Source organism: Aptenodytes forsteri, unplaced genomic scaffold (genome assembly GCF_000699145.1).
Source record: "Aptenodytes forsteri isolate BGI_AS27 unplaced genomic scaffold, ASM69914v1 Scaffold193, whole genome shotgun sequence".
In the NCBI taxonomy this organism is placed as follows: Eukaryota; Metazoa; Chordata; class Aves; order Sphenisciformes; family Spheniscidae; genus Aptenodytes; species Aptenodytes forsteri.
In genome coordinates, this window is record NW_008795405.1 from 1,282,615 (window position 1) to 1,303,716 (window position 21,102).

General features: G+C 39.0%; 2 protein-coding genes across 2 annotated transcripts in view; one reads left to right on the forward strand and one right to left on the reverse strand.

Moving 5' to 3' along the window:
- MIA2 (melanoma inhibitory activity 2) overlaps positions 1 to 12,905 on the forward strand; it is a 28,238-nt gene extending 15,333 nt beyond the window's left edge. Inside the window, exons 14-23 of the mRNA XM_009280693.2 lie at positions 275 to 376; positions 1,732 to 1,792; positions 2,122 to 2,157; positions 3,124 to 3,191; positions 3,909 to 3,991; positions 6,358 to 6,510; positions 7,896 to 8,027; positions 10,798 to 10,874; positions 11,284 to 11,509; positions 12,337 to 12,905. Of these exons, the coding sequence (XP_009278968.1) occupies positions 275 to 376; positions 1,732 to 1,792; positions 2,122 to 2,157; positions 3,124 to 3,191; positions 3,909 to 3,991; positions 6,358 to 6,510; positions 7,896 to 8,027; positions 10,798 to 10,874; positions 11,284 to 11,509; positions 12,337 to 12,494 (1,096 nt within the window). The 3' untranslated portion in view covers positions 12,495 to 12,905. The remainder of the gene's footprint in view (positions 1 to 274; positions 377 to 1,731; positions 1,793 to 2,121; positions 2,158 to 3,123; positions 3,192 to 3,908; positions 3,992 to 6,357; positions 6,511 to 7,895; positions 8,028 to 10,797; positions 10,875 to 11,283; positions 11,510 to 12,336) is intronic.
- Positions 12,906 to 16,500: 3,595 nt separating this feature from the next.
- Positions 16,501 to 21,102, reverse strand: part of FBXO33 (F-box protein 33) — a 22,119-nt gene continuing 17,517 nt past the window's right edge. Inside the window, exon 4 of the mRNA XM_009280905.1 lies at positions 16,501 to 18,892. Coding sequence (XP_009279180.1) covers positions 18,621 to 18,892 — 272 coding nt within the window. The 3' untranslated portion in view covers positions 16,501 to 18,620. The remainder of the gene's footprint in view (positions 18,893 to 21,102) is intronic.

The window sequence follows — 21,102 nt, forward strand, 5'->3', positions numbered from 1 at the left end:
CCCCAAATATTCTTTGGGAATATGGATTGTCTTGCAAATTCCTTTTAGGAATAGTAGTAATCTAAATGTTTCATATAGAACAGTTAATGAACTGAATAAACTAATATAAATACAAACTAGTGCTATTTATGCCACTTCATATGTTGCCTATAAAACTGTTGATCTGAATAAATATCATGTATTCATCAGGCCTAAAAAAGTTTTTCTTGACAGACCAACTATAAAATTGTTGACTTGAAACAGAATTAACCATAGTTTTTGAATTTTCTTAAAGGAAGCTGACAGTAGAAGAGAGAGAACGCCTACAGAAGGAAGAAAAGCTTTCTAAAGTAGATGAAAAAATTTATCATGCTGCTGAAGAACTAAACAGCTACAGGTAATTACAGATTTTAGTTGCTGTAATCACTTGTTCCAAAGTGAACAAAAGGCAATAGAGAATTAATAAAAACACCAGCATAAGCGAATGTATTTTCTCCTAGTTTTTGTGGTGTGTGTGTGTGTGTGTGTATGTTACATGCTAGTTTGTGTGTAATAATACATACTGAGGGAGTTTTTGCTTTGTTAAAAAATGGGGTATGGAAGATCACTGGCAACTTTTCTTCCATTAGAATGCTAATTGTATTGACATGTTAGCTTTAATGGAATGGTAGAAGTGGGTCTCTAATCTAGTTCCCTTTGCTGAACAGAGATAAAAATATGAAGTTAAGAGAATGCTGTGAAATAAATGCAATGTTCAGTTTTCCTATAGATCCTAACATACTTATGTTGTATAGTTACAGTATTCTATTTCTGTATCTCTAAGCTTGTCATATAGTACTGTTGTTTAGAAATTCTTTACTAAAATACTGTGATGTGGGAATATTTTCTGTAGTTTGGTTTTTAACTGCTTTGCTCTGTTTTGTGTTACACCAACTGCGTACCTCTGGTTTGTTTCTGTGGTTTCTCAAACTGTGGCATAATTCTTCAATCTGTAATGTATATTCCCCGTCTTACTCAATGTTTATGGGAGTATTGACTCTAATTGAACGATACTGATCAACAATGCTTCCTGAAGAGTTAATTAGATTAATTCTTTCTCTAGAATGTAAAGTTCTTGTAGATGTTCTTCAGTATTCATACAGGAAGACAGAATTCACCCTTCCTGATTTACTCAGAACGTGAACTTTGTAGACATCTTAATTTTAAAGAGACTATTAATAATGCAAGTGGAGTATAACTAAACAATGAATGTGTCTTTGGCCCACCTGCTGAGAGAGTGTAGAACCTAGAGGCTGTGCACAGGGCAGCTGGCAGCAGAGGTGCCATCATACTTCCTGCGGTCTTGAAATAACTTCAGTGCAGGTGACTATCCCTCAGGACTGACTGTGGTAGCCTGTGACAGCATGACGCTCCAGCCACGTTGGTACATTTGCTGAGCTGGGTGAGGCTGGCTGGTAGGGCATAGGTGGAGGGATATCCTTTATATTGGAAACATATCGCAGATCACTGAAAAGTTGGGGAGATGTTGGGGGTTTTGGTTCTGTTCTTTTGTTTACCATGTTGTTTGCACTGATCTAGGGCCTAGAATTTCCACTGCTACAATAATTTTTATGTATCCCATGGGCCTAAGTGACAATACTGTCTTGGATAAAAATTTCAGTTATACCTTGTGTTTACCATTGTGTTTACTGTATTTAGAATTACTTTCCTCAACATTTTATTACAATGTCATAAATCCTAATTTTGTTACAGACAGCGAGCAAGAGATCTTGAAGAAGAGCTAGAAAGAACCATTCGTTCTTACCAGAATCAGGTATGTGCTTTGTGTTACTTACCATCTATGCCAAGTAGGAGGGATGTTGCTGCAACTGAAATACCACTTTCAGCTAGGTTGTGATACTGTATTTGGCTTGGTTTTGTTGGGTGGTTTTTTGCTGCCCCCCTTCTTAATGCCATCTGGTTTTGACTGGCACAATTTCATAGCAGAGATCACCAGATAACTTTATTAAAAAGTTAAATTGTAAGTTTAGATGTCTTATTATAAATTATCCGCACACATTAAACTTACGAATAAGAGCATATACTCAATCTTAAGTTTTCTTTTTTAGATGAATAATGGTCTAATGAATCTCTCTTTCACAGATTACTTCGCATGAGAAAAAAGCTCATGATAATTGGGTAAGTTCCAAATACTGAATTTTCTGAACTTTGTCCATCTTCCTTTTCAGTGATTTGAATAGCTTGCTGTATCACTTTTCGCTTTCTTATTAAAAAAACATAATCAAAATTAACTCTAACCTGTCACCTTTAAACATACGTATTTCTTGCAGAAATACACAAAAGCATGTTAAAAATACTTTTATCTTACAAAATAGTTGGAATAATTAAGGCGGATCCCTATGAGCACAGTAGAATGATAGTACAATATTATTTGCTATAGCAATAAATCTTCTGGAATAACATGTTACCATTTAACAAGTGTGTGACATTTTGCTAATAATAAAAGCTTTTGGCCTTGTTTCAATGCCATTTTAATATTTTCTCTGGATGTACTTCAGTCCTTTTATCGACTAATAGAAGACATTATGTCCTGTGAGAACAGTATGTTCCACTGACAGCTTCCAAAGAATGTTGCTACAAAGTCCATTTTTACCTTTTTTTCCAAACAGGAAACTTTAAAATATCTCCTGATTAATACATTCTTCAGTTTCACACAACGGTCTGTATAAGATAGAGTCCTGTTAAAAGCTGTGGTGCTTCGTGGTCATAATTTTACAGTTTTTAACTACATGATTTTAAAATAAAACTTTCTTATATAAAATTTGAGACTTTAAATACTGTACATATTCTGTAGATGCTTCAAAGCAGCTATAGCCAAAGAATTTCATTTCTGCAGTTTTAAGAATCTGCAGGAAAGCCATATCATTCCTCAAAAATTCAGGTAGCAGAGCTGCTGATGTCGTTTGGTGATGTATGTGAGGCTCTGTTTCATATGCTTTATACACGAGTCATATCTTGGGAAAATACAGTCCACACACTTAAGATAGAAAAAAAATATCTTGGATCTAGGACCTGTCACATTTATGAAGCATTTAATTAATACATAGCAATATCTAAGCATCTGATTTTTGTCCCTCCCCAAAGCTGACAGCACGGGCAGCTGAAAGACACCTCAATGATATAAAAAAAGAAAATGCACATAACAGACAAAAGTAAGTGCAGTCCTGATCTAATTCTAAACAAATGCAATTTGGCATGTGAGTATGTTTTGGATTTATGCAATTTGGTGTTTTCTAGACCTATGTTAATCCATTGTGGCCCAAACAGGGCGGAGAGAACACAGTGTTCCACTGGAGTTCTGAAAGGAAGGGAGTCATTTGAGCATTCCCTGTAATGATAACGTGCAAGAAAGTAAGAATTTAGGAACTATGTAAAGTATTGAAATATTTCAGGAAAGAAGCAGAACGTAGTATTAGAACTCAAAGGTTTTGGGGGTTTGTTTGTTTTAAATAAGTATCTATCAACCAGAAGTCATGGTTACCTAATGAATTTACAGCTTATCTCAGAAGTTAATACTGAGCTAACAGATCAGGTGGTGGTGGTTGTGAGGAACCTTTAGGTGTGAAGTTAGCTAATACTTGGAATGCAATTTAGAGTACTCATGACAGTAATGTCATGCTAGGAATTGTAACATCTAACATGCCCGTTCAACTTCTGAATTACAGGTTAAATACAGCAGCATAGAGAAATACTTTCAGGAATTCTTAAGTTCAGAGTTCTGTAACATCCTTTGTCTTTTTTCTTTTTATTTAGGGAATAAAATACCTTGCTTCATTAACCCTTTAAGTAGAAAGCCTAGCAGTAAACAGTGCAGTCCAGTAAAACTTTTGCACTTGGTTATTTACTACTTTCTTGTTGTTTATTTGCAGATTAACTGAAACAGAATTTAAACTTGACCTTTTAGAAAAAGATCCTTATGCTCTTGATGTTCCAGTTAGACCATTTGGCAGAGGTACAGTATTGAATTGTAAAATATAAACAAAAACAATTAGGCTCTGGTTTTGTTTCCCAAGACCACACATATGTAATCGTTTGAAAACTATCTTGGCCATGTGTATGTACAAATAACAGTCATTTAAAAAAATAATTGGGTCATAAGCGACTCTACGTCATGTCAAGTATTTTGTTGAAACTAGGAGTGTTTGTAGTATCGATGAGAGTAGACTGGGTATATGATACACATGGTAATTAGAGCACAGTTTTCATTACACTTATACAATTTAGCTTTAAACTTCACCTAAGAAGTTAATTACTTTATACAGTTTGCTAAACTAAATATTGTGAACTTGAGTATTTTGTTTTAACTGTTCCAGAGCATTCCCCATATGGACCCTCACCAATGGGCCGGCCTTCATCTGAAACAAGAGCTTTTCTTTCCCCTCCAACTTTATTGGAGGGTCCTTTAAGGCTTTCACCTATGCTTCCAGGTGGAGGAGGAGGAAGAGGTACAATTCTTAAACTTGAAAATGTATCTATTCTGGATTTCTCTCCCCTCTACTATAAACCTGTCACACCTTTTCCTCTTGCTGGTGACAAAAAGTATTAAACCAACCAATTCAATATAAACAGTTAATTGGACAAACTCTTCCTGTTTTTCAGCTTGCTTCTAAAGCTGTCTGATGTGTAACAGTACAATGGAAAATTTAGTTGGTACTAGTGGGTTGGTCAGTGGATTCACTTTAGAAGCACAGATTGAGAAAAGTGAAAAGCCAAACTTAATCAGTCTTGGTTTATTTCTTGGACAAATGGGGTTCTGCTGAAATAAACTTACGATTTTAAAGTAAACCTACAGTTGGTGAGAGAAGGAGAGGGTACCTGCGTTGTCAAAAACATCAGATAGTTTTATTGGGTGTTATGATACTAGAAAGTTACTGATTCAGTAAATTGTTTTCTTTCCTTTGTTCTAAATTTGAGGCAGTCATTATACGTGGGAGACAGTTTCTTCCCTAGTGATAAAAGGGACAGGAAGACTGTGTGTAAGGAGTAAAATGCAGAGATTGAGGAGTAGGTGAAAGCAAGCCGTGGTGTCATGGGTTGTAAGGGAGGAAAAACACTGTTCCTTCATATTTTTGATGTTGATGGAAATAGTGTAGATAAATGCTAGCGTGACGTTCAGCATCTGTTATAGGTAATAAAGAAGCTACTATTTAATTTACTACTACTGTTACACTCATTGAAACCTGTACTTATTTCATGGGAAATATGTCTAAATGTCTCTTCTACAAGTACTTCACTAATCAACATTGATTTTTAAAAGACCAGCATGGACTATATATTAACTTTAATTCTTTGTAAAAAGCATATCCAGGTGCATATGAAAGTTGATTCATTTTCTAAGTCAGAAAAAAGCTTGAGATTGAATGTTCAACCACACACAAGCAAAATCATGCTCGAGTATTTGTATAGAGACAGTAAGTAATGAAACTGAGATGTCCAGTGTATCTTTAAATTGTAGCTCAGCTGTTGCTGGTGAGGAAGAGTAAAAACTGGATTTCAGGATGCAGTATTAACAAAGAAGGAGACTATGCAAAGGCATAACTACTGCCCATTTCACAATGGAGCACTAATGTAACTTGGGCAGATTAAACAAATGATGTATTTAAATAATGTCAGGTACAGAGCAATTATAGCGCTCATCTCACTTTGCACAAGACACTAAATGGTTTCAAATTTTAGGTTGAATTTTAGGATAGAGTATTAGAAAATGATACCAGAATTCAGTATTTCTGTCATTTTTCAGACCAAATCTATTTTAAAGGAAGCTTGCAACCTAAAATCACTCATTGTTACAGTTTCTCCTGCACTTCATTATGTGTTGACCTGGGCTTCTCTTATTTTTTTTCCTTGAATAAAGAATTAGAAAGAACCAGAAGAGTGTTGAATATAATGTGGATGTTTTCTTATGATGAGGGTATTAGCTTTCAGTGTGCTAATTTTTAGTTTGTTTAGCAGCAGGTTTTTTAGCACTGAGAAGATTTATCTTGAGGGCACTAGTTTCTCTGGTTCGAATGAACCGAAACTCTGAAAATGATTTTTTTTTTTCTTTTTTTTTAATTGCAGGTACTCTAGATTGCACTCTTGTTGAACTAAGAGTAAAAAAACTAACTTTTTCATTCCAAACAAACCTTTTAAACAGTTCTAGTAAACATAACTGGTCATCAGCCAACAGCTGGAGAGTCCTGTGGAGCCATGCGCCTCTTGTATCTTGACAGTGTTGGCATTCCGTGATTTATTTTACTATTTTCAGACTTAATGAAGAAAGCCATAATAGAGGATTTAAAATACCTGGGTAAATAGCTATCTGATTTCTTCGATTAGGATCCAGAGGACCAACTGCCATGTATGAAGCTGGTAACGAAAGAGGAGAGCTGAGTTCTGATAGATTAACAGATCCCCACAGACCGCCATCAGATACTGGGTCCCTGTCTCCTCCTTGGGACAGAGAACGCAGGATAATTCTGCCTCCACCAGGTATAAAAATCTGCTTAGCTACTGTATCTATGGAAAAATGGAATTACTGACTTGTAGTGTATATATTTAAGTATTTTTTGCTTAAAAATATGAAATGTTTTCTTGGAACTGCATGTGCAACTGCACAGGAAAGTTTTTTTTAATAGTAGGTTTTTTCCCCTTCTTGAACGGTGCAGTTCACTTGCACTTCTATGCTATCTTTTAAATGTATATTGGTACTAGCACTGTACAATCAGCTGTTCAGTTTCATCATTTTATTGGGGGCTCGTTTAGTGCATCAAAAGACCTGTCTGGGCTGGATAAGAGATCTGAGAAAGTGAGAAGTTTTGATGGTACATTAGCCATAAATAAATAAATAAATAAAAGCTAATGTTGCAAAATACTATGTCTTTCAAAATAAAAATTATATTAATAGTACAGGAGTACCATGGTACAGTCATCCTGTTCGGTACATATTTTCATGTTGATACTGCCTCTTTGATAATTAACAACAACAAAATCAGTCTTCACTCTCACTTCTTCAACTAAACGTGTATTGCACACGATCAGTCAGGGAAGACCGAGATGAATCAAAGAGGATACTACTGATATTTCTAAAGTAAACAATGCAGGGGGAAGGACAACCTTCCTGTATACCTGCAATAAAGAAGCAAAAATGCTACAGGTTAAAAAAAAAATTAAAAATTAGGTAAAGCATACAGATTAAAGTACCTCAATTATTAGATGCAGCAAGCACTATTGTAGTTGCTACACATCTGTGTGAAAGCCTGATTATAAAACTCAAAGTCCACTCAGGATGCAGTTTCTTGTTTGTCAGATCTGATCTATTGACAGGGTACTGCAGAGGGGTAGTCTTGTTTCCTTGACCTGAGCTGCGTTCTTACCCCATCTTTGCAGTTCGATCTCACTGATACAGTTTGTCTTGTAGCTGCATGATTGCAAGATCTGATGCAAGGAAGTTGGTGGAAACACATTACAGCACTATGAAACGTAATGGGAAACAGCACTCTTATCTAAGCGTGGCTTAAAATGTATAGTAATTTGTTTTGCCTTTGACCTTCATTGCTATGTTGAACCTTTGTTTCAAGGCCCCACTGTTTATAACTTAGGTAATCATAACTTTCAAAATCCTACTGTATGTTAAGCCAAAAATCAATGAGCTTTTCTCTTTTGCAGCTTCTTAGAAACATAAGCTGTAGTACCTACTTGGTGGGATTCCTGTGTTCGGGTTTTTTTAAGGTTGTTTGCTCACCCTGATTAATAGTCACTTTGGATATGTAGAAGAGCATAAGATACCCAGAGAATTTTGCTGGTCTAAAATTGTATGGAATGGAATGGGGGGAGTAAATCTTCACTGACATGTTTTGTGATTTCTTCAATGTTAGTTGAGTCTTACACTGATCCAGTTCTTCCTCCTCGAAGACAAGAAAGATTTTTTCCTAATCCTCCAAATACTGGAAGACTCTCTGGACCAGCAGAACTACGAACTTACAATGTGCAGTCTTTTGATAAGACAGGTGAGAATTGCTTTCATGATACTATCAAATGGAGAATCTCGGTATAGGTTGACTATATGTAGTAAGCCATGGTAAGAGGACAACTTCATAGCTACCACAGACCCCATGTTCCACTGTGTAAAAACATTTTAACACCTGCTAGCCTTGATGCAGTCTTTCCCTGTTATCAACAATAGCAGTCTCTTCTGTCAGGTGGATGGGACTCAGTGAATGGTAGTCATGAGGTATTTTCTTTGTCCACCTTCACTGTTCTGTGTGTTAACCACTCAGGCTTGGCCTTGAGTCTGTTTTGGCCCCTCCCAGGAGGCTCACCACAGCATTAAAATATCAGACCTTTACTTGCATTTCCATGCCACATTTGGTAAGGTTAGAAGGAGTTGGAGTCAGTAAGACTGAAAGAATAACGGCAAAATTTTCAAATACCCACTGGCTTTGCGTACTGAACTAGAAGGTCCTGAGGCCTCCTCCTTCAAACCGTTTACCATACTTGCACCTTTTTGTAGTTCGCAGTGCAGTTGCCCCCAACTTAATCACATATTTCACTGACCCAAGTACCATTTGTTTTAAATTGGCCAATTATATAAATTCTAGTTTGTGATGCTCAGCAACAGCCAGAAGCTCAGAGGCAAAGTTTTGGTGACTTAAACCTTATCACTGAAACAGTTTACGAGCTTAAAGCCTTAACACTTATTAAACAGTTTTCACCCTTATTTAATGCCTAGTAAGTCACATGTGTCTGAGTCATCAGCTAGGTTGAAGCCCTTAAACTCACAACAGAAACTTTGCCACCTGATATTCAGTTACTCATATGATTAGTAGTAAGTTACCATCTTTGTTGCCCAGTTTCTGGCAATAGGAGAGAGAACCTTTGTTACTTGGTGTCATAATGTGAGAACTGGGAACGCTGAATTCTGTTTCAGGTTGAAGGTTCAGGTTTTACAGGGAACTGTTCTCTACTGGAAGACAATTCTGTTCTTGTGCAGCCGCTCGCCTTCCTACCCCCTTTCCCGGGCCTCTCTGTGTTTCACTTCTGCTTTCTGCTACTTTGTATTCCACCGAGGTCTGTCTTCTAGCACCTGGATGCTGACTGAAGGACAGGAGAAGTGCACCGTCTTTGCACTCATTTCTTGTATGCATTTTTACCCTTTTCTTCAACTGCTGGCAAGCAACAATAAAAAAAAAAAAGCTGTATTGAGTTCTTGGGCAGTTCAAAACCTACTTAATGGAAACAGGGTTTTGGATAACCTTGCTGCCAGCATTTAGCAGGTTATTAAGCATATGTGAATGTTGCTTTTTAGAGGCATATAATTTCACTAGACTTGGGTATTTGTAAAAATAGCAAAAAAACCCCAACAAATTAAAAAAAACCCACTCCACTCTGTCCAGCACATACCATCTGACTTCAGAACAGCAACATGTCTCACAGTACTGAAATCCAGGCTCCAACTCTAAAGAGTGAATGAGCTACACTTTCTCAGCAAGATGATCAAAATGTTATTTAAACTGAACGAAATAATACAGATTTTCCTAAGCTGAGGTGGCTAACTACAAAAACGTTAAACTTGAGGCGGATACCTGGAGCAGGAAACTTCTTGTCAGAAAGAAGGGTTGAAGCTTGACAGAGTTTGTGAGCAACTTTTACAAGGATTTAAAATGGAAGTGTTATGCAATGTAAGTATCAAGGCATGACTATTCTCTGTGTGACATAAGCAGTTAAAATGCTTCAGATTGTTAAGTAACAATATCTTCAACAAAGGCAGGGCCTGCTTGAAAGGTCGTGTGACTTAGATTTTTTTGAAAAGACCTATCTGTTCATTGAGAAAATAGCTTTGTTTGCTTCAGAGGAGAACAAATACAACACGTAGATGAACAATCTGTCACTTGTTAGAAGTATTGTTTTGGTCTTGTGCTTTTTAGTAGTATTCTCTTCATTCGGGCAGAAGTGGAAGAAAGCAGTATTTTTCAAATCTCAGGTTTGTTGTTTTGGTTTTTTTGGTTGGTGTTTTGGGTTGTTTTGGGTTTTTTTTAAGAAAGGAGTACATTTAGTGTATATATTTCATATATTTATATCCAGTCACATTCTCCTCTGACAATTCCCTTGAATATTTTTCCTCAGCTGTTACTGAAAATACTTGTTCTCAGGGAATTATAAAGGTAAAAATGCTGAAGATCCTATTTATCTCTTAATTTATAAAGTGAGTACAGCAAATAAGAGGATGATTATTCTTATTTCTGAACGCTTGTCCAGAACTGATGTAGTTCTGAAAGTCTTCTTGATGTTTAGCAACTGTGGAAGGAATCGGTTTTTGTCGAACTTGAATAGGATTGCTGTCGAGTTGTATGCCAAGAGCATATCGTAGTGCAGTTGTTCCCAGAGTGGGACTTACCAAAGAAGTAACGTATTAGCAGGAGGGAGGGGAAAAATGGAACTGCTGCAGTAATGTTAAGATGTGTCACTAGGAAAATGCACTTTTAACTTCTAAAAAAAAAATACTAAAATGGAAGAAAAAGCCTGATTTTGATAGAAGAAACTTTGGTAAAAGCTGCAACCTCGTAATTCATGTGCACCCTGTACAGAAGTTGGAGAAAATACTCAGCCATAGCTTTGTTTTTCCTCGTTTGTCTTTCAGGCTGCCTGCAGAACAGTTGCTTGGTACAGTGATACTTTTTTTTTTCTTGCCTATGTATCCCGATTTCAGAAAAGACACTGAAATCGGTGGTGGGGAGAAGGAGGCCAGCACTGAATAACTTGTTTAACTTTTGCATACAGATGGACAAACATCTTCAGAAAATAGCCCACGAACAGAACCAAGTGGAAATGGGATGAAAGATCATTCTAATCTTAGCGTAAGTAGCTAAACAGAAACTTGATTTAAACGTGCTTTAATTTTCTGCCAAATATTTAGGAAACTTTGTCTCTGATACATTAGTCACATATTGCACTGTGCAGTGCAAATGATAAAGTTGTGCGTGTACTTGTATCACAGCACTTACTGTCTTGTGAATTAATTTTGATGTGTGACTAATATAATCCCTGCTGAAAATTAATTATAACCCAGAGATGAAACTATGGTCAAGCTGATGGTCAGTGGACATAGATAGCCTTGCTCAGGATTATGCCGTAGCCAAGGCAGAGTTGGAACTAGCTGTTAGCTAGTGTGACAGTCTACATCAAAGTGGGCCTGATAGGATTGGAGATGTTCCCTCTCCTTATCCCTTTCCCTAAGCTAACTTCCTTGTTTTCATTGTGTTGCAGAACTCGCTACCTGATCGGTCGCTGGCATCTGAAAGTGAAGCTGTCAGTTCAGGGTTTGGTCCTCCACCTTTCCCTCCAGTCAGACCTCCGTTGATGCCTGTGGATCCTAGAGCACCTTTCATGAGACGAGGACCCCCTTTTCCTCCCCCTCCTCCTGCCGGCATGTATGGACCACGTGAATGTTTTCCAGTACGAGACTTTGGGCTTCCGCGCCCTCCACTGCCAAGTACGTAGCTTTTGCCAGCATTTACTTCAAGTCGATGAACATGAGTGCTTTGTGCAGGTACTGAGTTACCACACTGGGTGCACACTGAAATCTTTATTTGCATGTACTTCTCAATTCAGCTAACCGGGAGCATCTTTTCTGATGAAGGCTAACTGTGTTGTACACTTTCTTCCTCGCAGTTGCTCATATTGATAATGTTTTTACAAATACTAGCTTTGGCTGGAAAATACACATACATACACACACTGTTCAGCATTTAAAGGGTTCTTTTTTGGGTAGGAAAGCAAGTAGATGCTTACCTTAATCCTCTTCCTCCTACGAGGCTGCATCATGCATAAATCTTAAAGTTTCATCCTTTAGCTAGTGTCCATACAAAAGCATGCATTTGGGACGTACTTGTTAATTGTTTTTCCTTGGAGCTTGCATTAGTGGAGCAAGATGTAAGTATCAGACTGAAGGGCTGCTTTCTGCCTCCTGCTGTTCTCCGATTAACCTGTGAAGAACTAAACAGTTCTGTAAGGTATGACAGCCAAGGGCTGCTACAGCAGACCAGAGGTGACGGTGGCAGCAGCAGCTGCCCATTAACAGACACTGACTGGCTGCTGCTGCGAGCCTGTTGCAGGTAACTACTGAGAAGAGCGATTGTTTTGTCCTCCCCCTTCCTAGCATCTCTGTCTCTTTGGAGCATAACACCTAACACCTAGGTCTGCTTTCTGACTTCTATTTAGGTAGGCCATTGCTGAGCAGTAAGGTATGTGGGGTAGGAGGAGCAGGTATGTGCTTGCTGTTCGATTGATATTAACTGGACTACTCCGATTCTCTCACAGTAAGAAATCCATTTCCAATGAGATCTTATCCTCACTATCCACCGCAACGACCTGGATTTTTGCCTCCACCACCACCACCACCTCTTGAAAATAGAGGTGAGCCACCTCAGTCAAATCCATCAGCTGTAGAACAACCAGAACCACGGCAAGAGACTTGACAGAGTCATTGAGCAACGTGCTGAACCGTTTCTGTACTCTTCTAATGGCATTTTTCCTTATGTTAAGTAACCATTGTTACTTAGGTATATATAAACTACTTTGCTCAAATTGAAGCTTAATAGAAAATTCTCAGGATAGTATTTTGTAAATAAAGAACAAAATAACTGAATATTGTGAATAAGTGATTTCCATTGTACACTAGTCATTTTAAATTAAGTATTTCTAACTTAAGTAATCTCTTCAGAGGTGTATAAAGTTAAATCACGTGAACCATGTTTTAAAAGTCCAGCTGCTTTGTCCTTGTTTAGCTGTACAGGGGATCTCTTTGCATGCCAAAAGTGATGCTTGCTGCTTTATGAATAGAATGTGAAAACACATTGAACAGTTAATAAAAGTCTACTGAAAATGAAGGCAGTGTCACTGTTAACATGGTGCTACAGAAGTAGTTGAAGTGAAGTAGTAGTCACTGTTAACAGAAGAAGTGAAGAGGAACTAATGTCATTCCCTACTACATACATACTCTGTTAAGCAACTCTCCCATCACTCTTCAAAACCAAGTCTGGGGTAGTTTTTTATTGAAGATGTGTACACGGTTTTCTTATGACATGGGAGGAAGGAGTTGTAGCTATGGGATGTTTCAGCACCACCAGAACCTTGCCTTTGAAGATGGGTGTCTGCAGCAAACTACTGTTAGGGTTTTCTACTGTCTCAACATGAATTCAGTTTATTAGTCTTTGGATTTTAACACTGGCCTTCGGGAAGCTGGGTGGGACAAAAAACCCAATTCCTTCAACTCTGACTTCAGAGAGCACACATTTATCAACAAAATGGCCACATAGGCTGGGGCAGGAGATTTCTGTAGGCGTGCTCATCCTAACACATAGTGCAGATAATTAAAACTGCAAGGCAAGGTAGAATTTCTTTCTTGTCTAGAACAAGCACAGAAGCAAGTATATCCAATACACTTAGCAAAAAAAGCAACAAAAGTGGTCAAGAACATGCTGCTGCAGCAAACATTTAAACCCAAACAAACATACAATTTTAGACATGAATTGTGTCCATGCACATTCTGTAGTGATTGCTAGGCTTCACAAAAAAACCAGAATTAATACAAGAAAGAAGTGGCAAACTACAGCAGCAGAATTAAAAAATACAAGAAAGAAGTGGCAAACTACAGCATGAATAATTTTGTGCCTATAGAAGCATTTGGTGTGTCGTCTCATCCACCTCTTTGAATGGGGTTGCCATTTGCTGCTTCCCTGGTGGTAACGGCCATCACAACAGGCACAGCGCACCTACCCGCAGCCAGGGCGCAGGCATTTCGGTGCCGTGCTGGAGCTGGACAGAGCCTAGCTCCGTTTTTACCAACTACTGTACAGTCTAAAGACTTCTGCTAGAAGCTGTTGGCTCTTCTGTCAGTTTAGCTTCAACTTGAAAGCCATGTCATTACTCACAGCACAGTCATTTGGTAAGGGACCTTTTAAGATAAAGAGGGGAAGTTTTTAGCAAGCCCCCACTTGCAGTGGCAGCAGGGGCAGTTCAGCTGCCATTCCCCCCATTCTCTGCACGCGCGCGCAAAACAGTTTCAGCCTTTAATATAAATGCAGCCACCACCACACCCCATAATTAGAAGTTACAAAAAAATCTCCAGCCCACTTTTTTTGTAATTGCTTAGGTCAAGTCTGCCAAGGGAGCTTTTCCTTTCGCAGCTCAGTACTCCCGCTCCTACCATTATTTCCACGTAGGCTTATTTCAGCTACAGAACTCTTCCGTGGCTCATTCCTGCAATTTCTTTATTCTCCTTTCTACTTCTAGTTCAGTCCTCAAAGGCCTTTAGATAAGCCTTTGTACTTGAGCTATTCAACAACAAATTTGACAGCATCATCCGTGTTAAATTGTTTTAACTGCTATTTAGCTTAATTCAGCTGTTGCATCATTTTTAGTCAATTGGTTGCTTTCTAAAGGCTCCAGGTTTGCCTGAAAGACTTCACCAGGATTCTAAAAGGAACTGTTGGGTTTTACCCTTGCCCTTGATGTCAGTCCTAGGAACAGCCAGAACTGCCAACTATCAACTCGCCCCTGTACATAGAACCCGTGGATAGCACAGAGGTCCTTCCTTTGATAATACTGTCCCCATAAGAACCCTTTTTTTTTTTCCCCCCCAACTCACATTAAGGGTTGCAAACTACTTAGGAATGTCACTGTATTTTCTGAACAAACACAGCGTTTTCTCTGTGCGGGTTAAATATTTGTTCTAGCTTGTAACTAAGTTAACTGTCTGCAAAAAACACTTCTTCCTCCACCAAAACAATCTACTCTATGCCCACAATGATACTGGAAACTGCAGGCAAAACAAAAGTTAGCTGGACTAAGATAATGCAGGACAACCATGGATTACATCATCCTGCAGAGAGAATGAAATCATTTCAGCCTTTTTTTTTTCCCCCCAGTAATAGCCCAAAATTTTATTTGCAGACAAGCAATTTAAAAACAAGCTCAGATTTATGCAATAGGAAGCAGGGTACAGTAACCCAACAGATGTATTTAGATACGTTTAACCAAGAAGTGTCACACAAGCACTCACACAGGGAAGTCCCTGTTCCCCCCCAAAAGAAAAAGCAATCCAGTTTTAACAGTTAAGGGCTTATGTTCCAAGTTCCTGCTGCTAGATCTAGAATGCAGCAAGACTAACCTGACATGGCTGTCTCTTTAGGGAAAACAAAGAGAAACAAACGAACAAAAAAATTTGAAATCCCATTTGGGATTATGCAAGCTCAAAGCAATTTCCCAGAGTTTGTAAGGACCCACTCCCAATCCAAGCGCACTTTCCACATTAGGACCATCTTAGTTTCCTAACGCTTGATCCCCTTCATCCTGGTATCACTAATTCAGATTATTGCTAAAAATACAAACAACAAAGCCAACTTTATTTCTAAGACAACAGACCAATCGGCATTTCTCCAACACTGCTCAAGGTATGGGTTTCACCACACACTCGTGCCTTACTGGACTCCCTATACTTGCAAAGAAAGAAAGATTATAGTAGTCTGTATGTAATAAGTACATTGACCCCGCACCTGGAACACGAGCCGCACCCAGTGATTAGACTTCAGACTGTGTGGGAAATGGGAGCTGGAGCGCTAACAGCGGACATCCATCGACGCAGCCTATTTTAAACGCTGTGGCTGTAACTGCAGTAAGTGAAAGGACTGCACATCTCTCCACCACAGTCAAGTGGCCTGTTTCTCCTGCTCCTTATCTTACCTTTCAAGATTAAGTTAATTAAAAACAAAGCAGAAAATAGGTTAGACTAAAAAGAGAAACTTGTTCATGTAAGGGAAAGGTAAACAAGTTACTTCCCAACAGCGTTAAGTAAGGCAGTTATCCCTAGAAACACAGTAGTCTGCAGAGAGAAAATTAACATCCTGCAACTCCGTTTAAACCAGAGGATGCAGCATTTTCTTCAGGAAGTTGCACGGAAAAAAGCCAGAAATTTTGATCACTTTAAGACCAAATTTAAGGTCCAGATGATGCTGAACAGTCACTACCAGATTTAACGGCTACATAAACCTCCCTCCCGAGGCCGAGCCCTGAAAGGCACCGAGAACCAAGCCCTGTTATTTCACTTTACTGGAACGTGAAAAGCTGTGATTGTGTCTACCTTACCTTTATTACCCACAGCATCTCTTCAGTAAGGTGGCAAATGATCTTGCATACCCTATCTAGATTTTGATCTAGGAGACTGCTTAAACAAGCAGCAGTGCAATTCGCACACTTGGTAGCGGTTTGGACTATCATAAAATGAAGTTCAGAAGCTCAAATTAAATCCGTGCTTGGCACGCACACACCGAACAGCCACTCCGACAATTCTCACGGCACAGCCAGCCCTCGCAGGGCACGGCAGCTCTTCGACAGCTTACCAGACATTTGCAGTTTTCATTCAGAATGCACAGCTACGTACTCTTGAGTACGGATAAAAGGTCAAACTGAAGCATTGCAGGTATTCATAATCTATTTAATAGTGGGACACCAAAGAAGTACTACACATTTTTCTTGAGCACATTAGGTTTTGATTTAAGCAATTGCAATGGATGCAGGAATTTCTCAAAAATAGTCTTCTATATTCTACAATCCACAGTTTACTGTACCAGTCTAATCAGTCACATCATGATACACTGTTTGTGCTAACTGGTCTGATAGTCTGATCGTTAGCAAAGCATCCTTCCCCTTCCTCCACCCCCCCCCCAAACCGTTGACAAAATTCAGCCAAATCAGAAAAGGTTACCGTACGACTGATTTTAGACTCTTTCGTTGACCTAAACACAATGGGAGCTACCAGTTATACACAGCTTATGAACGATGTTGCGTTTTAATTCTAAAAATCTTCATGCTGATACAATAAAATATTTTATACAGCGATCAATTTTTAATGCTTTATTCATTGATTAAAAGAATATACATTTAACATAAACCATACAACATCAGTCATCAATTCAAACATTCAGCTGGTTTCCTTACATTTTCTGTCAGGAGTTTTTTTTTTTAATCTGATCACATTTATAAGATAAAATCTCACCACATCTGGCATATACACACACTGTGCCAGTGGATTCACTCTACTGATGTACATATAAAATCCGCATGGTATGTGCTCACTGGAGACAAAACAGCGCACACCTGTCAAAAGGTCATTTTAATATAAGATGGTAAAACCATTTGTAAAACACATATAAACTTTTTCCATAAATAGAATCATATCTGGACATCTGTTGCATAAATTGTGTTTTCCAAAGCTTACAATATAGCAGCCAGGTCTCAGCACTGCTGGGCACCCACGTTGGCCACTTACTTTATTATTGCAGACTGTCCTTTAAACATTAAATGCACAACATTCGTACCACTTAAAACTGGGGTCAGGTGGAAGTCTCACAGAGACCACGTCTGTACCGCGGTTGCCCTGAAACAGTTAAATCGGCTTTTAAAGCCTCTCAGATATAACAAGATTTTAAAACATACTTCATGGAATGTTCTTCATGCATCATAGCAGCTCATACCTGTGATAGAACAAGCTTTGTATTTGTTTCCTTTCCTTCCTTTACATTCACTATTCACAGTGAAACAGGTGCATGTTTGTTAAGAGTTCTGAGGTTGCTGACTGAGCCACAGCACAGCTGTGTACCACAGGTCGAAATTCGACCTTATATATTACAATCTAGCAGTATCTGGCTGGCCAAAAGTTGGCCTGCCCCTGCCAGCATGTGGGCACTTCTTCGTTTTTAATCTATTCTTTGGCAGCTGACACAGGCGCTGACAGAGAAAATCCAGTGACTTGGTTGCTAGGGATTTCACGACTAATGTTTGTTTGCAGGTGTATACCTTTGTATTGAAGTCTTCACTGTTACCTTTTTACCTCATCGGAGTGCACATTCTTGGTTTTTTCTTTTAAACTTTGGCCCAAAGCTAACTTTTAAGGAAGATGACAGAACACGAGAATAAACGAGGAGGAGTTTGCAAAGAATCCAAAAGACTGCAGCTTATGGAATGAATCTGTAAGTGCAGGTGCCTGAAAAGCTAGTGTTTCACACCGCCGCTTAACAGCTGAGAATGGTAGTTAAGTCATGCTTCAGAATCTGCACGTGAAATAAAGCAAGGTGAGAGTCTTACAATGAACAGCCCTGGATAGACTTCTCTTCCTTTTAAGCTTATTAAGTAGCATGCTACCAGATTAAGCACACAATGACAGCATAGAAATCCACTGGGCTATGGATATGGGTATTAAGAAGAGTTGGCTCCTGAGCACAGAACTCCGATATAACAGTAAAATCATTCAAAATGCAGTTACTCAATAAAAGTAAAGTTAGCCGGCAACCTCAGACAGCCTTTGGCTGTATCTCTGCAAGGTTTGGTAGACAAGTCCATTAACCGTGAAAACCCTAAACACTGCCACTTTCAGCTTCTAAACCAATACCCGACTACGTTCTTTGATCAAGAAGTAGAATACACATATATAATTCTATATAGCTAATACTGATTAAACACAGCACAAAAGGGGTTAATTCACACTACTGAAAAAACATAATAGGACCCTACTTGCATATGTAACCACAGGAATTGTAAATAAGGAGCTAAATGCCTTCACTGAAGCTTTGCATCTCTCTGTAAAAGTGACGGGTTGGCTCAGTGAAGACACTGAGCAGCTCTATGTCCATGACTGCGTGCCAAGGTCGACCCAATCCGAGAGATACTTGCTCGATGAGATTGTGTACTGGATCCACATCCTGATCAGCCAGTTCGCCTTGGTCAAAATCAATGCTTTCTTCTGTGACTTCAAGAACTTTCAGGTCAGAGCCACGAAGACGAGCAATTGCAATAAGATTATGAGCCCAAACTGTGTAACCTAGGGGAAGAAAAAAGAAAAGTTGCTCTGTCATTTTGCTACAAGGCATTTTTTTACTGAAGTTCTTAATACCAGAGCATCTCAACATCCTTCCCAACCTATTTTGTCATATTCCACCTAGCAGAATCCCCCTACAGCATTGATTTTTTTTGGTTACAAGTGGTAAAGCCCCATTTTATATTCTGAATAAGGAAGCATCAATAATATTTCAGGTAGTTTGACTGAGCTTTTCTAGATCTAATTTTTTCACCATTTGTAGAAAAGTAGACTTCTTTACTCTAAGTTAAGTTATATCTACAATTTCAAACCTCCTGTGATCTACTTCATAGTGTAAATAAATAGAATGAAGAGAGTGAGCAATCAATTATTCTAAGTGAATGTATAAAAGGACTGTTTTAAAACTGTGCTTGTGCTAGGAAAAAAATCTGAAGTTCGCTTTTGTTGCATTAGAGGTAAACTTAAAAAAAACCCTCAGAACAAATCAAACCAACCAACCAACTCAACACACACAAACCAGAAGCCTCTCCAGGAAATAGGTCATACCAGTATTAAAAAAAAAAAAAAAAAAGATGTACATGTATCTTATTATTCTATCTGAGATTAAACGTAATTACAAAGCTTCCCTCTCTTTCCATTAGCGTATATCGGCATCCATCTTTAAAAACACCTACCCCCCAGTTACCTGTTAGCTTTCTGTACCCTGGCTAAGAAAAATGCTGAGCTCCTCCTTATTCAGATGCAAACCACAGATGATCTGGGAACTTCCCTTTTTGGGAGCTCTGCCAAGTCAGCCCTTCCATTGCAAAAGGAAAGGCTCACTTCTGCCTTCATCATCATTCTCACAGGTGCTAAGCCTCTCGGTGAGATGCCCACTTAGATTCCAAGTAAAGCTGCAGTCTGCACAGTACTTGAACTGGGAAAGTTAAGCTGCTGCAAAATAAAAACTAACTGTGGTTTGGTCTTCAACTGCAGTTAACACGCTCTGCATCATAATGTATCAAAATAAGACAGCTAGTTAAAGAATGAAGAAAACTGACGTCAAAGTAATAAAGGAAGGAGAAGTTTTCATTCTGTTTTCTTTTACTTTTTCCTACTGTTTGTCTCTAAGGCTTCCTGTAAATACATTGCTCAGGGTAGGTTTTCAACAAAGAAGCCTGCACACATCTGTATGGCTCATTTCTGGTATATTAACCATTAGGAATGCATGAATTCCCACAATTTTCGTCTGCTGATACTTCACCTCCAGCACAACTGTCCACAGAAGATGAAGCTGTCAATAAGGCTGTAGGACATTAAACCCAATGGAAAATTCCACCCGAACAATGACACTCCCCTATCAGGATTTGAAGGAGGTCACACCACCTTCCAGTTATCTTGATAGCAAAGGAGCTTACTAAAGAAATCCTTGACAGAAAGTGCAACAATAAAGGGAACAACAACTGCCGTTAAGTCCCCTGTACCATCCTTGTATATACCTTCAGGCATATGGCTTTTGCTATACCTTTTCACAGTCAGATCCTCTATGCTCTGGAACAACCATCTTAGTCTCAACTTAATCTCATTTTAAATTAACTTTCCTTTCAAAAGTTTTGCCTGGAGTTTCTCAGTAACCTTCCAGCAGCCAAAAAGCCTCTGCCCAGCTACGTACTCAGAGGTAACAGGGAATGATCACTTCACTACAAGTATCACTGAACAACAAATTCACCATGGGCACACCATAATTTGTTTTTCCTTGCTAGTAAAAATTTCAACTTTAGTTTTGCTCATGAACAGAGTAAAACAGAATCTCACAGGTAACACAATATGTTGGCTGGATGGGATCCACCCAAGAGTGCTGAGGGAGCTGGCGGAGGAGCTCGCCAAGCCACTCTCCATCATTTATCAGCAGTCCTGCTTAACAGGGGAGGTCCCGGACAACTGGAGGCTTGCCAATGTGACGCCCATCTACAAGAAGGGCCAGAAGGAGGATCCGGGGAACTACAGGCCTGTCAGCCTGACCTCGGTGCCAGGGAAGATTATGGAGCAGTTCATCTTGAGGGAGCTCACAAGGCATGTGCAGGACAACCAGGGGATCATGCCCAGCCAGCACGGATTCGTGAGAGGCAGGTCCTGCTTGACCAACCTGATCTCCTTCTATGACCAGGTGACCCGCCTAGTGGATCCCTAGTGGATGAGGGAAAGGCTGTGGATGTGGTCTACCTGGACTTCAG